General features: G+C 39.2%; 1 protein-coding gene across 1 annotated transcript in view; it reads right to left on the bottom strand.

Moving 5' to 3' along the window:
• Positions 1-4318: 4318 nt before the first annotated feature.
• PKD2 (polycystin 2, transient receptor potential cation channel) overlaps positions 4319-16382 on the bottom strand; it is a 71133-nt gene continuing 59069 nt past the window's right edge. The window contains exons 12-15 of the mRNA XM_003898943.5: positions 16138-16255; positions 13960-14123; positions 7162-7309; positions 4319-6657 (exon numbers count right to left, since the gene is read on the bottom strand). Of these exons, the coding sequence (XP_003898992.1) occupies positions 6421-6657; positions 7162-7309; positions 13960-14123; positions 16138-16255 (667 nt within the window). The 3' untranslated portion in view covers positions 4319-6420. The remainder of the gene's footprint in view (positions 6658-7161; positions 7310-13959; positions 14124-16137; positions 16256-16382) is intronic.

Genomic DNA, 16382 nt, shown 5'->3' with positions numbered 1-16382 from the left:
GTGCAATTTTGGCTCACTGCAATCTCTGCCTCCTGTTCAAGCAATTCTCCTGCCTCAGCCTCCCTAGCAGCTGGGACTACAGGCACGCACCACCACGCCTGGCTAATTTTTTGTATTTTTAGTAGAGATGGGGTTTCGCCATGTTGGCCAGGCTGGTCGTGAACTCCTGGCCTCAAGTGATCCACCCACCTCAGCCTCCCAAAGTGCTGGGATTACAGGCTTGAGCCCAAAGATTTTGAAATAGAATTAGGGCCCGCCATTCTGCTATAGTAATGGATACTATGTAAAATGTGGCTGCATGCTAGGAAGTACTACACAATCAACAGGATAACTTACTAGAGCTACACACTGCAGAAGAAATACACCTTAATAAAAGTATTGTAAGCAAAAAAAAGGTCTATGGTATAAATCGATTTATTTAAACACACAAACAGGATTTGTTTTTCTACATATCCAAAATTACCAGAATGGGTCCCTATGAGGGCAATGGCAGGAATGGGTAGTCTGGAGATGAAGGAGAGCATGTAATAGTGGTGGATAAGATAAAACGCCGAAAGCATTTATTGGGGCTGTGAGAAGCATATGGCACAATACACATGAAGGGACCTTCAAAAATATAAATTGTGTTGGGAGGCCGAGGCGGGCGGATCATGAGGTCAGGAGATCAAGACAATCCTGGCTAACATGGTGAAAGCCCGTCTCTACTAAAAATACAAAAACAAAATTAACCAGGTGTGGAGTCGGGCGCCTGTAGTCCCAGCTACTGGGGTGGCTGAGGCGGGAGAAAGGCATGAGCCTGGGAGGCTGAGCTTGCGGTGAGCGGAGATCGCGCCACTGCACTCCAGCCTGGGTGCCAGAGCGAGACTCTGTCTCAAAAACAAACAAAAATATATATATACACACACACACACAAATTGTTATGTACTCAGAATGTATTGTATTGACAATCTTAATGGTAAAAAAGAATTATTGACTAAGAAACTGCTTTGGTTTATATAAAGACTGAACAGATTTTGCTTGGTCTTATTCAAAGGAAGGGATTTCAAGATAAATCAGGCAACATATAATGGCCTGAACATGAAAACATTTTTATTTTGAACTCAGCATGAAACTTGGAGGATTGCTTTTCAAACCTTTAAAATCTTATGCTTTGATCAAATGAAAAACAAATGTGTATTCTTCATTTAAAGAACAGACTAGCATAAAATAAATAAGGCATTAGAAAATTTCATCATGTGTTTCTAGTTTATTTTTTCTTAAGTTCAAAGGCTGGACTCAGATTAAACAGACAACAGTGAATAACTTTTGAACCTACAACTGCACATTCAACTTAATAGTATGTTCAGATTTGTTTGATAAGCTGATAGACTGATCAGGATAAATAAAACAATTTGTGTTGACAGCATTAGCTCCATGACCATTCAATACATCTCTTTAGAATTGAAGTTCATAGGCATTTGGATTTTCTGGGAGCACTGGCTGCCTCCATTGCTTAATTAATATTGCATTTCTCAAAGCCGTTTTGTTTTTCAAGCTACTGATATCTTTTAACTATTACTTATAAATAGAAAATAGCTTATATTTTCAAGATAGCTCTTACCATGATCCTTAGATTTTCTTGGGTGACCGAATACGCCCAATGCTTCCTCCATTTGGCAGGGTCATGGTGAAAGGGACAGCATATCCAATTTTTTCATCCGTCTGGATGCAGTAGAACTCAACTGGCTTATAATAATACCACCATGTCAACGGCATGCCCTTACCTTCTTAACACTTACATGGTGTGGTAAGGGACTACTGGTCGTTTTATGTACATCTTTGAGTTGACCCTTTCCCCAATAGTATTAGATATTTCTTTCTTTTTTAAATGCAAACACCAACTTGAACCAGATAAATATTTCCTTTAATCTGTAAAAGAACCAGCACAGTTCATAAGAGAAAAAACACAGATGATCCATATGAAAAAATCAAACCCTTACGGAACTGTAAGATTGATGCCACTTTCACTTACAAATATGAATCTTCTCCATCAAAGGTTGTTTTTTTTCCTTTAAGAGATGAGTGGTGGTCTGTGATTTTTCTGAAAATATTGGCCCTGTTCGACTGTCTTGAAACTTAAATTTACATCCACGAAAACATCTCTACCTCTTAACATTTTCGTTTACTGCTTTTTGTTTTTGAGACAGGGTCTCTGTCACCAAGGCTGGAGTGCAGTGGCAAGCACCACCACGCCCGGCGGATTTTTCTATTTTTTGTAGAGATGGGGTTTTTGCCATGTTGCCCAGGCTGGTGTTTACTGCTTTTTGAAGTCTAGAAGAAACTCTTAAGAAATCTTGTCTTTTGTGAAGCAGTATCTGAGATTCAGCAATTTCTTCATTTTTGTGCATAATTTTCTTGTTTAAATTTAAATAAAAATAAACACTTTTTATGAAAAGTTCTGTTTGCAGGTGGACAAATGGGTGCTTATGAATTTGGTTATAATATGACTTGGTATAAATGTTCTGAAAAATTATTTGGTAATATGTGTCAAGACCATGTGTTCATAGAGTAACCTAATTATTACATTTCCAGATGCTTCTCTATACAGAATTCCATGAAGAAATAACCAGACATGTGAAAAAAAAATTTATGTTGACATATGTTAGTCATGGCATTAGAGGTAATAATAAAAAATGGGAAGAATCTAAATGTCCAATAACAGGGCAGATGTATTTTGGGTAATTCATATGTATTAAAAATGTATAACTTATGAATTGACATGTATCACATATTCATATATTCTATATATTTTTTAATTTTAGAGACAGGGTCTCACTCAGTTGTCCAGGCTGAAATGCAGTGGTAGTGTGATCGTAGCTCATGTAACCTTGAATTCCTGGGCTCAAGCGATCCTTCCGCTTCAGTTGCATAGCTGGGAATGCAGGTGTGTACCACTATGCCCAGATAAATTATTTTTACAGAGACAGGGTCTCGCTATGTTGCCCAGGCTGGTCTTGAACTCCTGGCCTCAAGCAATTTTTCTGCCTCAGTCTCCCAAAGGTCTGGGATTACAGTTGTGAACCACTGTGTCCGGCCTTCATAAATAATATTAATTTATACTGATTCGCTCTGTAGCCATTAATAGAAATCAGGGTTTCATGGAATGTTTATGATACAATATGAAATGAAAAAGCAGTACACAAAACTGTACAAATAATAGCCCAATTTTGAAATACAAACACAGAAGACTTTTAAGTGTTTTGAGTTATTATTTGGCAACATAAGTCTCCTTTATTTACCTTTCAAATTTGCAGTTGTCAAGAATTCCTTTCCTTTTTGCTGATTCAACAGATTGTAACTTGCTGAGCAAGTCACTGGGCTAGGTACTATAGTACCTCCTTCCATTTGTAATGGAAATTTCAGCTTTAAAGTGCTTTCATACATATATGTTCTTACGGCGCAAGCAAAATCCTATGAGGGAGACAAGTATTGATTTTCCCATTTGACAAATGAGGAAATAAGTCTTCAGAGAAACTGGACCAGTTGTCTTGGCATAATCACATGACTCGTAAGTACAGAGTGGGGACCGCAGATTTAGCCTAGTGCTGTTTTCTTTATGCTTTTAAACTTACCTGTTTTATGGGTGGTCTACAAAGAGTCACCATGTGGCACAACTCCACGGAGCCCCATTTGTAGTATCCTAAGGGGATGGAATCCCTTAGGGTTGAACACTGTGATCATCCATAGTGCATAATGTGGGCACCTTGCCCGTGTGGCACTTCCGTGTATGCCTGCTGGTTTTCCTCTACCAGTGTCTGCATTTCTTTGCCTGCAGGCTTGCTCAGAAGCCAGCAAAGGCTGCTTTGTCTATTGTACGCGCTAGGGAACTACTACCATTATCCCAGAGTGGTCTTCCAACCAAAGTCCTGGCCCCTCAGCTGGGATAAAGCTGAATTGTTTGTTCTAGTTTTTCCTACACTGTTTCTCAGCATTTTACCACAGGAATTAGGCTTTGGCAACCTATGCTGTTACGCAGCTAGACGACACGCCCTTTACTGGCACCTTCTCTTCTACTCCCCATCTTTGCCACTCCACTATCCCTATTGCCTACACCTCTCAAATAAACCACCTGTCCTGGAATCTTCGTTTCAGGAAAATACAAACAAAAATGCCATAAATGACAGCCTGTGCTTAAAGGCTAATTGGGTACCTGAAATGTGTAGCTGGTGTAATAAACAGAGAAATGTGCCAATTAATGTCGTTTTCGGACATAGAGAACAAAGTCTCATGATAAAAGGCACATTACCTGTTACAACTTAGAAAACAGACAACTCTCACATCTGCTACTATATCAAGTTTTTATTGAGAAGTAAAGTGCTCAGTATTACACATTAATAACATTCTTGATTGTCGAGAAAGACCTGCATATGTAACATCTTTTTAATAATACCAGTACACAGGGAAAGATAATAGGGAAGAGATGAGGGGGGAATTCTCCATGACTAAAGAAGAAAAATATATGTAATTTATGGGTAGAAACGAGGAATTCTGCGAAATTTTGCAAGTGAAATGAAAAACGGTATAATAAAAAGTATCATAAAAAGACTTTCTAGTGACCATAATTGATATATGGCACATGGTCGATACACATGGATACCACATAATAGCTGCACTTCAAATTGAAGTTTGTTTACATGTAACAACATGGTACATATACATAAATATGTACAGTCAATATCCCTGGAATGCAAACTTTAGTATGTAGTAATAAAGAACTTTGTGTAGCATATTCAAGAGAAAGTAAAGATAGAGATGAAGCCATGAGGAAAAAACTTAACAGAAACCCAGTATGTTTCACTTTCAAACTGGAAAGGCCTATTTGCTCATGTTCTCATTGGAGATTGGACTGACATTCTACCAGTTAAATGAACAACTTGTGAATTTAAAATATAGCATTAAACGACAGGATTCTCTTGGTTCTCCAAGTGAGGGTTATTCAACAGCACTGCATGCTCTTTTGCTTATTAGCTCTCAAAATGTCACCTTACTCAACATTTCTGTAAAAGATTTTCTTTTTGAGAAATAGATTTCTCCCCATAAATTTGGGTGGACCCTCTCGTAAAGAAAACAGTGTTGCTAGCTCAAATTTTGGCTGATACTGTCTAATGTATGAACTTTCAATACCAAAACCTCTTTCTTATTAGATTGAGCTCCATTTGGATTATACATTCTAGTTTTGAAACACAGGATCAAGAATACTTGAGTACTGTATTTTTTATTTTTGCATTTTTTGTAGAGATGGGGTTTCACCACATTGCCCACGTTGGTCTTAAACTCCTGGGCTCAAGTGATTCGCCTGCCTCGGCCTCCCAAAGGGCTGGGATTACAGGCGTGAGCCATCATACCTGACCGAGTACTATATTCTCAAAATAGTTTAAAACCAAATGCTTTATGGATTTCAAAACTTTCTTAAGATTTTGCTTAAAATGAACATACTTGTTGAATTAAAACTTTCAGTGCATACTAAAAATTTAGTAACTCGTTCTTACTAGATTCGTTATAACATTAAATTCAGTTGCAAATGAGTAGAGCCACATGGGAAAAAGAACATGTAGATCAATCTTTATGCTAAACTAACCATTAAAAGAAATTAAACTTAGTGACAACTTAGGGCTCCCTCCAATTCTCCTGTGTTATGGTTAGAGATGCCATTTTATCCTATAATTGACCTTTGGTGGTTTTACTCAGCTTATTCAAATTAGAGCCAAAATAATGTAAAAATTAAGTGACACAGGTAGTCCCACAGACATCAGATATGATAAACTTACAAAAAAGCATAGTATTTAACATTCATCTTAACCATTCACACAGATTCTATCCTAATGACTACATACCCATTCAATGATTTGGAGTTCTGCTCCATTTTATCTTTTAGAAAAGTTTACCCCAGGAAGGTAGTTGAAATAAAAGGCTCCTTTCTTAAAACAAAACTATGTATTAAGCTCATGAACTATGCCAGAGTGGAAAGGAATGCCCCATTCTCCTTCACACACTTGGAAAAAAATAACAATACTGATTTTTGTGACTGGAAATGAAACTCAGAAGCCCTTCGACAGTTTTCTAGCTTTAAAAGGCTACTTCATTGTCAACTGAGAAGACTCAGGCATGGTGGCAACTGGGTGTACCACTCAATACACTTCACGAAGATTTTTTTTTCTGTACTCAATATTTACACCTAGATTTCTTATATGAGAAAAAGAAAAAAACCTTTGAACCATGGGTAAAGTTTATATAAAATAAATTAAAGTGCAGAAGGTTAGCAATCGGTCACAAAGACTTGCATCCTGTGGTGGTCAGGGCATATAAATAGTATGCTTGTTACAGCAACTCAGGACAGCCGCTTCCTCACTTATTAGAAACACACATACTAACACACACATATCATACGTGGACATTAGAACTCCCATTTCCACCTGCACCTTCCATGCCTTCGGTAGACTGGGAGGAAGACGGGCGGGAGCTTCTGGGGCGAGGTTGACCATTTAGTCCCACTGGCGTGCCTAAACCATGACTGATCTGGGAAGCTGCATCATCGGATTCCCAGCGTTCCAACTCTTCACGCACTAGCCGTTCCATCTGTTCCCTGTGGATTTCACTGTCACGACCCAGCCTTTCATCCTAGAAAGGGAAAAATAAACCAGGGTGTTGGGGGCAGTAGAAGGAAATGCGTTAGGAAGTCCAGGGACCAAATAATGTGCAGTTTGGTAAGGCTGGAGATTTACAGCATATAATAGCAAATCTCAGAGTTGCTGGAGTAATTTTTCATTTAATTCTACCCTGCAGTGAAGGCAGGACCATTAGCATATGGAGTATTAAGAAGGTAACACCTCCAGATTATAATTTAACCTGTAGTTATGAAGATAAACATCCCAGCGTAAGCGTTAGACAATAAGACTACCTTGATGTTTTATAGAAAGATATCTTATAGAAAGAGTGTTTCTGTTTCAGAGAGAAAAAAAATATCTGAAAATGAGAGTAAATGGAAACATCATTGTGAATTTCTATAAATGTCAATTTTTTTTTTTACTCTTCTTTAATACTTCAAATACAACTGTCACCAACATATGTTTTCATTAATAACACCATGCTCAGCAGTGGTGTTTTCAGCTCATGACTACTGACCTCGGCCACCCCATCCAGCAGCCTTCCCAGCACCTCCCTCCTCTTCAGTTTGGCTCGCTCCATAATCTCCAGCTTCACGATCACAGCGTCGATCTTGGACACTATGCTGCCGATGGAATGCTCCATCCGGTCCACTCGTCTCACCAGGCTGCAAGGAAAACACAGTACAGAGGGACAAAGCGCTTGTCATTCATTGTCTTTTCAGCCCCATCGGCTTTTCGAATGGAAGTGCTAAGATTTTTTTCTTAAGCAACACAATCATTTGAAACACTTTCTAAATTGTCTCAAGCTTTACAGATAAACTCTCGGATGCCGCTGGTGGAAGTGTTAACTGGAACAACTTTCTTGCAAGTCAGTGCATATCAGAAGTCTTAAGAATGTACGCCTAACCCTTTATTTAGACATTCCATTTTTAGAACATTTTCTAAAGGAAAATTTTATAAGTTTATGTGTAATTTTTGGCTATAAAAGAGTGCTGCCTCTTAATAGCGGATCACTGAAAAATGGCTACATCAAACAACCAATGTGGGGGTGGAGCATGGTGGCTCATGCCTGTAATCCTGGCACTGTGGGAGGCGGAAGTGGGCAGATTGCTTGAGGCCAGGAGTTTGAGCCAGCCTGGGCAGGATGGCAAAACTTCATCTCTAAAAATTCTAAAAAACAGGTGGGCATGGTGGCATGTGCCTGTACTCCCAGCTACCTGGGAGGCTGAGGTGGAAGGATCACCTGAGCCTTGGGAGGTTGAGGCTGCAGTGAGCTGTGATCATTCCACCACACTCCTGCACTCCAGCCTGGGTGACAGAGTGAGACCCAATCTCAAAAGCAAAAACAAAAACAAACAAACACCCAACAACTGATAGGAAATTAAATAATCATTGTTCATCCATACAATAAAATTCTAAGGAGACATCAGACATCATACTGTGGCAGACTATTTAATGAAATAGAATTAGGTTCACAACATGTTAAATAAAGCTTGAAAAACAGTATGAAAACAGCATGTTCACTTATAATTCTATTATTTTGAACTTAAAAAAATGTATACAAATACTTTCAAAAACTGTAAGCCGAAGACAACCTCTGCAATGGTGGCAAGAGGGTTCTGTAGACTCTCCCTTTAGTGGAACAACTGTAACTGTTGAAAATTATTTTTAAAAACTCAAATATTTAACATTTCTAGAAACTTTAAAGGGCATACAGCAAATGAAAAAGCATTTATTCAAGAAAATCTACTAAATGTTAGTATGAAGAGATTCTGTGGCATTGAAGCCATAATCTGAGCCTTCTCTCCTGTCCCCAGCTCATGTGATAGAAGCACTACTTCACATGGGTGCAGCTAAGAGCACAGGGCTCCCTCCTCCCCCAGCTTCTAGTCCAGGGCTACAGTATCTCCCAGGGAGGGGCAGGCTGCCAGCATGTCTCATCCTAACATTTCCACTCTTTTTCTTTTTTTTTTGAGACACCCAGGCTGGAGTGCAGTGGCGCGATCTTGGCTCACTGCAACTTCTGCCTCGCAGGTTCAAGCGATTCTCCTGCCTCAGCCTCCTGAGTAGCTGGGACTACAGGTGTGCGCCACCATGCCCAGCTAATTTTTGTATTTTTTAAGTAGAGATGGGGTTTCACTAGGTTGGCCAGGTTGATCTCGAACTCCTGACTTCAGGCGATCCGCCTGCCTTGGTCTTCCAAAGTGCACGTGAGCCACTGTGCCCGGCTTTCTCACTCTTGTTTAAAAAAAGTTTTTTAAAGCTTTTTTTCTTTAAAGAGACAAAGTCTCACTATATTGCCCAGGTTGGTCTTGAACTCCTAACGTCAAGTGATACCCCTGCCTTGGCATCCCATAGTGCTTGGAATAAAGGCATGAGCCACCATGCCCAGCCTCAATGTTCCTACTCTTTTTTTTTTTTTGAGACAGGTTTGCCCAGGCTGGAGTGCAATGGTGCAATCTTGACTCACTGCAACCTCTGCCTCCCAGGTTCAGGCAATTCTCCCACTTCAGTCTCCCAAGTAGCTGGGATTACAGGTATGCACAACTACATCCAGTTAATTTTTCTATTTCTTGTAGAGATGAGGGTCTCACCATGTTGCACAGGCTGGTCCTGAACTCCTGGCTCAAGCAATCCTCCCGCCTTGACCTCCCAAAGTGCTAGGATTACAGGCGTGAGCCACTGTACCCAGCCTGCTCCCATTCGTAAATACATGTTGCAGAGGTTCTAATCCTGGTAAGAGTGGCTAAGAGGTATGGGGCTCTCTTCCTCTCAGTTCCCACTTATAAGGTAGAGTTTCCATGCCAGAAGAAGCAAGGTGAGAAAATCAGAGGCTGCCATCTGAGCCCATTGACTTGTTCATAAAGCAGGATGTCACAGAGAGGTGGGCCACTGTCCCTGGCTCTGTAAAGCAGTGGCACAGTTTTGCTCATGGGGAGACACAGGTCATAGGAATACAGAGCTGTCTTCAAGTGAACTGACTTTATTTGGAATAAAGTGTGAGGAAATTAAAGACTAAGGATGCTCTTGAAAACAATGGAGATTGTGTGGATAAGCATTTAGGAGGAATCTGGTAGCCTCATGAGATCAACAAGTTACCTGCTAGTTCACCGGAGAGAACCAGGGAAAGAGACAGCTAAGAAGACGGTTAAAGACTGGCCTCAGGGGCCAGGCATGGTGGTGCATGTCTGTAATCCCAGCCCTTTGTGAGGCTGAGGTGGGTGGATTGCTTGAACTCAGGAGTTTGAGACCAGCTGGGGCAACATGGTGAAACCCCGTCTCTATAAAAAATACAGAAATTAACCGGGCATGGTGGTGTGTAGTCCTAGCTACTTGAGAAGCTAAGGTGGGAAGATTTCTTGGGCCTGAGAGGTTGAGACTGCAGTGAGCTGAGATTGCATCACTACATTCTAGCCTGGGCAACAGAGTGAGACTCTGTTTCAAAAACAAACAAACAAACAAACACGACTGGCCTCGAAAACTAGCCCTGCAAAGAGGCCTGAATTTAAGTGGATCAGACTGTGGAGCAAATTATATCCTAAGGCATTTTTGAAAACAATAGACCAATCAGTAAACAATGAAATGTAATAACTGGGTCTAATACCCACAGAGGCAGAAGGTATAACAGAGAGGTCAGAGAAAGTCAATGAGTACCCTGCTAAAACCACTGTCTTCCCAGAGTGACTATGTACACAGCCACAGCTGCACCCTCTAAGGAATAATGTCAGAGGCAGACACTGTGGGGAAACAGACTGTATGAAAAAGTAAACAAGCAAACAGCAATAAAAACAAGTCCTGGGGAGAAATGGGAATCACTATACAGAGTTCCTACAATATATTATCTAACATGTCCAATCTTTAACAACAACAACAAAACACACACACAACACACACACACACACAAACAGGAAAATGTTCCCATACACAAGAAAAAAAAAAGACAACTGAAACTGTCTTTAAGAGGGCTCAGATATAAGACTTAGCAGACAAAGACCTGAAGGTACCTATTATAAATATACTCAAAGAGATTGATACAAACAAATAATAAAAAACCCCATCATGGTTAAAGAAATAAAGCAGGCTGGGTCCAGCGGCTCATGCCTGTAATCCCAGAACTTTGGGAGGCTGAGCAGGGAGGATCACTTGAGCCTGGGAGTTTGAGACCAGCCTGGGCAACTTAGACCCCATCTCTACAAAAAATAAAAATTAGCTGGGTACAGTGGCTCATGCCTATAGTCTCAGGTACTTGGGAGGCTGAGGTGGGAGGGCTGCTTGAGCTCAGGAGTTTGAGGCTGCAGTGAGCTACGATCATGCCACTGCACTGCAGCCTGGGTGACAGAGAGAGACCCCATCTCTTAAAAAAAAAGGAAGCTATGATAACATTGTCTTGTCAAATACAGGATATCATCAAACAGAATAAAAAGATAGAGATTGTTAAAAAGAACCAAATACAAATTCTGGAGTTGAAAAGTGTAATAAATAAAAAGTTCAGGCTAAGTGCAGTGGCTCATACCTGTGATTCCAGCACTTTGGGAGGCCGAGGTGGGAGGATCACTTGAGGCCAGGAGTTTCAGACCAACCTGGACAACATTAACAAGATGCCATCTCTACAAATTTTTTTTTTTTTTAAATTAGCCAGGCATGGCAGCATGTGCCTGTAGTCCTAGCTACTTGGGAGGTTGAGGCAGGAGGATCATTTGAGCCCAGGTGTTCAGGCTGTAGACAGCCATGATGACACCACCGTACTCCAGCCTGGGTTATGGAGTGAGACCCTGTCTCTATAAATAAATAAATACATAAATAAATAACTAGAGGAGCTCAACAAAGATTTGAGCAAGCTGACAGAAGAACAAATCAGTGAACTTAAAGACAGATCAACACAGACTATGCAATCTGAAGAACAGAGAGGGAAAAAAATGACGACAAATCAACAGAGTGTAAGAGAAATATGTGTGATGCCCTTAAGCATAGGCATAATGGGGGTCCCAAAGGAGAAGAGAAAGTGAGAGAAGCAGAAAAAACACTTTCCAAGTAGGATGAACTCAGAGATTTATACCCAGACATATCAGTAAAAATACTGAAAGATAAAACCAAAAAAATATTGAAAGCAGTGCGAGAAAATTGAGCCATCATGTACAAGGGGACCACAGTAAAATTAGCAGCTGTCTTCTCATCAGAAACAATACAGGTCAGAGGAAATGAAGGAGAAAGAAAAACATTCTCAGATAACAAAAATGAAAGAATTCATTGCTAGCAAACCTGCTTTACAAAAAATACTAAAGGAAATTCTTTAAGCTGAAAGCAAGTAACTCCAGATAGTAATCAGAATCCACATGAAAAGACAAAGAACACTGGTAAAGATAATTGTGTAGGTATAAAATATAGTATATACGTATATTTCTCCTTTTGTTCCTTAACTCCTTTGATTTAAAAAGCAATTGTGTAAAAATATGTACGTAGTTGGATCTGAAGGTCTATAATAGAAATGTAGTATCTTTGACAATAATAGGAGGTAGGCAGTAGAAAGCTGTACTGGAGAAAGAGAATGACAACAGATGATAACTTGAATCCAGAGGAGCAAAAGAAGAGAATTAGAAATGGTAAAAAAGTAGGTTAATACACAAATTTAAAAATATATACTTTCTCTTCTCTCAGTTTAAGAGATATAAAACTATATACTATATATTACACAATGTGTTATAAAAATGTAATATTATTGTAACAATGTGATTTGCAACATATATAGATGACTATATACATATAGACAGATGAATATATAGCACAAAAAGAGGGAAGAGAAAAAAGCTAAATAGAAATGATATTTCTATATCTCACTGGATTCAGTTAATATATATCTGAAGTAATTTTTCATAAGTTAATTGTATAAACCAAGTCTTATAGCAACTCCTAAGAAAATGACTAAAAAAAAAAGTGAAAAATCATTAAAAGGATTTAAATGTTATACTGGAAAATTTCACTTAATGTACAAGAAAGCAGTAAAAGAGGAACAAAAAAGACATAAGCTAGAAAACAAAAAATAAAATAGCAGACAGAAATCAACTAAATCAATGATAACATTAAATGAATGGATTAAGCAATCTAATCAAAAAACAGAAATTGTCAAAGTGGATAAAAAGATAAGATCCAATTATATACTGTCTACAGGAGAGACATATTTTAGACTCAAAGATATAAATAAGTTTAAAGTAAAAGACTGGAAAAAGATTTATCATGCAAACAGCAACCAAAAGAAAGCTGGAGTGGCTATAGTAATATCAAACAAAAAATACCTTAAAACAAAGAATTTTACTAGAGATAAAGTGGATAACATCTTGGAATGAAAAAAGGGTCAATTCTTTTTTTTCTTTAGCCTCATCAAGTTGAGAGAGAAAATAGTCAATACATTAGGAAGATATATTAGTTATAAATATGTATGCACCCAGCAACAGAGTTCCAAAATACACAAAGCAAAACCTTACGGAATAGAAGGGATGAACTCCAACTAATAATACTTGGAGACTTTAATACCCCACTTTCAAACATGAATACAACATCTAGGCAGAAGATCAACCAGGAAATGGGAGACTTGAATAAAACTATAAACAAACTAGACCTAACAAACATCTACAGAACACTCCATTCAACAACAGCAGAATATTCACTCTTCTCAAATGCACAAGGAACATTCTCCAGGACAAACCATATGTTAGGCCATAAAAATATATAAAAACATTGATAAACACATGCAAATAGAGACACAAACACTGATATATTAATAAACATTTTTCATTGGTGGAAATATGGGAAATGTTAATGTTTTCTTTTGCTCTTATTTGCTAATTCCTATAATAAACATATTATGTAAGAGACAAAACACCAATTGACAAGTTTTTTTTTTTTTTTTTTTTTTGAGACAGAGTCTTGCACTGTCACTTGGGCTGGTGTGCAGTGGCGCAATCTCGGCTCGCTGCAACCTCTGCCTCCCGGGTTCATGATTCTCCTGCCTCAGCCTCCTAAGTAGCTAAGATTGCAGGTGCCCACCACCATGCCCAGCTAATTTTTTGTATTTTTAGTAGAGACAGGGTTTCACTACGTTGGCCAGGCTGGTCTCGAACTTCTGACGTCATGATCTAACCACCTTGGCCTCCCAAAGTGGTGGAATTACAGGCATGAGCCACTGTGCCGGCCAATACAAGTTATTTTTAAAAGCTGGATGATTAATAATGGAAAGGACTGAATTCAGAGAGATGAGGGAAACTGCCTGGTCTCATGTGGATCTTGTCAATGTAAATTCTGCCAATTCATTTATACTTACACTTGAAACTCTTCATAAGAAACGCCACTAGAAATGCTTCCCCTCCTTCTGGAGCTATGTCCGCTGTCTTCATCGTCATCCTCCTCAGAGTCATCCAGGCTTCGAGGGAAACTTCGGCTGCTCATGGGACGTGGTAAAGAACTGTGATCCAAATCCAGGTCCTCCTGAAGAACAAGGAGTCACTGAGTGAGGAGCAGAACAATGAGACCCCACAGAAGCGTCTCCAAGGGTTTGGGCAAACAACTGGGTGTGTGCCATTTGCCTGGGATTTCTTTGTATTTAACACCACGCTGGGAATTCTGCATTTTTCAGTTTCATAGATTGGCAAATTTAACAAACAGCAAGGAGTAGCCCACTTTTTGTTTGAACAAGAAAGAACATTTAAAAACACAACAGGCAAAAAAAAAAAAAAACTAAATGAAGAAATATGGGCCAGGCATAGTGGTCACACCTGTAATCCTAACACTTTGGGAGGCTGAGGCAGGAGGATTGCTTGAAGCCAGAAGTTCGAGACTGGCCTGGGCAGCAAAGTGAGACCCTGTCTCCACAAAAAAATTAAAAAAAAATTATCCAGGCATGGTGATGCATGCCTACAGTCCCAGCTACCTGGGAGGCTGAGGTCGGAAGATCACTTGAGCCTAGGAGTTTGAGGCTACAGTGGGCCATGAGCCATCTTAAAACAATAATAAAATAAATAAAGAAATGAAGAAATATATTATAGGTTGAGTATCCCTTATTTGAAATGCTTAGGACCAGAAGTGTTTTGGATTTGGGATTTTCAAAAATATTTTGGAATGTTTGCATTATACTTACTGGTTCATCATCCCTAATCTGAAAACCCAAAATCCAAACTGCTCCAATGAAAGCATTTCCTTTAAGCATGACCTTTGAGCATCATGTTGGTGCTCAAGAAGTTTTAGATTCTGGAGCATTTCAGACTCACATATTTGGGTTAGGGATGCTCAACCTGTATCTTCTTCTTTTCATAAAAGATAATACATTCGATAGCTCCAAAGTAGGAAGGATGTAATGTCAGAATAAGAACTGTGTCTAAATATAGCCTTGTAAAAATTTTCCTCATTATCTTTATGCTTAAATTTCACTATGACTGGAGAAGTCCGTCACCTACTAGCACTGTTCTATGGAGCGGCATTTAGAAACCACTGTTCTAGACATCCCCTCACAGGAAAGTGGCTTTTGTAATTACATTCATCTGTGTTCTCTGTACCTCAGTTATCACAGATTTTTGTTGTTGCTGTTTAACCATTTATTTTTGAAAGTTAATGGTAAAGCTTTGAATTATTTTTTTTCTGATTATAAAAGCCCACTTATGTTTACTTTTAACTATTTTGTAAAAAGTATTCAAATGGAAGGCAGTTGCTAATTTTATTTTATTATAAATGTTAATAATTTAGGAAAGGCACAGTGGCTCTCGCCTGTAATCCCACCACTTTGGGAGGACAAGGCGGGCGGACTGCTTGTGGTCAGGAGTTTGAGACCATCCTGGCCAACATGGTGAAACCCCGTGTCTACTATAAATACAAAAATTAGCCAGGCATGGTGGCACGCGCCTGAAGTCCTAGCTACTTGGGAGGCTGAGGCAAGAGAATCGCTTGAACCTGGGAGGCGGAGGTTGCAGTGAGTCAAGACTGCGCCACTGCACTCCAGCCAGGGAGCAAGACTCCATCTCAAAAAGGAAAAAAAAAGTTAACAATTTAAATAGCCACTAAATAACCAGAATAATTTCATATCTCTTGGTAAGTCCTTTTTCGTTTTCTTCACTCTCATGGAAATTGTGGACTCTGCAGCTAATCAGGCTTCTCTTTTCAAGCTGATTACCAGCAAGCTTAGGGCCCAATTTGTAGCCCAACCTTAATAAGCATATGTGTTTTTATGAATGCATTTTAAGCTTCATTAATAATCTATTATTTTTACTTTTGTTTTGCTTGCTTTTCATTTTGACTTTTTTATATCATGCTAACCATCCATTTTTATACATAATTGTGTTATATATTCTTTCTGGAATAAACAGGGTACTAACACATAAATTGACTGAGACAGAAAGAGAGCGTGGTGGGGATGGGCAAGAGACTCAATAACCATTACTTCTATAGTGTTTGATACATCTGTGGTGTTGTAGGTAGCAAATCAAATCCTGTTCTCCTAAACCAGACCCACCCTCTCTTTCTCCAAGTCGTCTCTCATCTGCTGATGTTCATGTTCGGTTAGTTCTTGGTCTCCATCTTGGTCGTACTTTGTGAATATTGCCTCAATCTCTGCATCAGTATGGCCCTTCCTGAAATTAGAGAGGATACAGATAAAATTATTCTTGTACCCAGTTCACCCTAAACACAGAGACATCAAAATGCAGGAGGAAAGGAGAAATCGCCAAATGGGGGCAAGTTTTCCTCTTATAACATGTT

This window comes from Papio anubis, chromosome 3, assembly GCF_008728515.1.
Source record: "Papio anubis isolate 15944 chromosome 3, Panubis1.0, whole genome shotgun sequence".
NCBI lineage: Eukaryota > Metazoa > Chordata > Mammalia > Primates > Cercopithecidae > Papio > Papio anubis.
The sequence above is the reverse complement of the archived record's forward strand: the minus strand, read 5'-3'. Positions and strand labels throughout refer to the sequence as shown.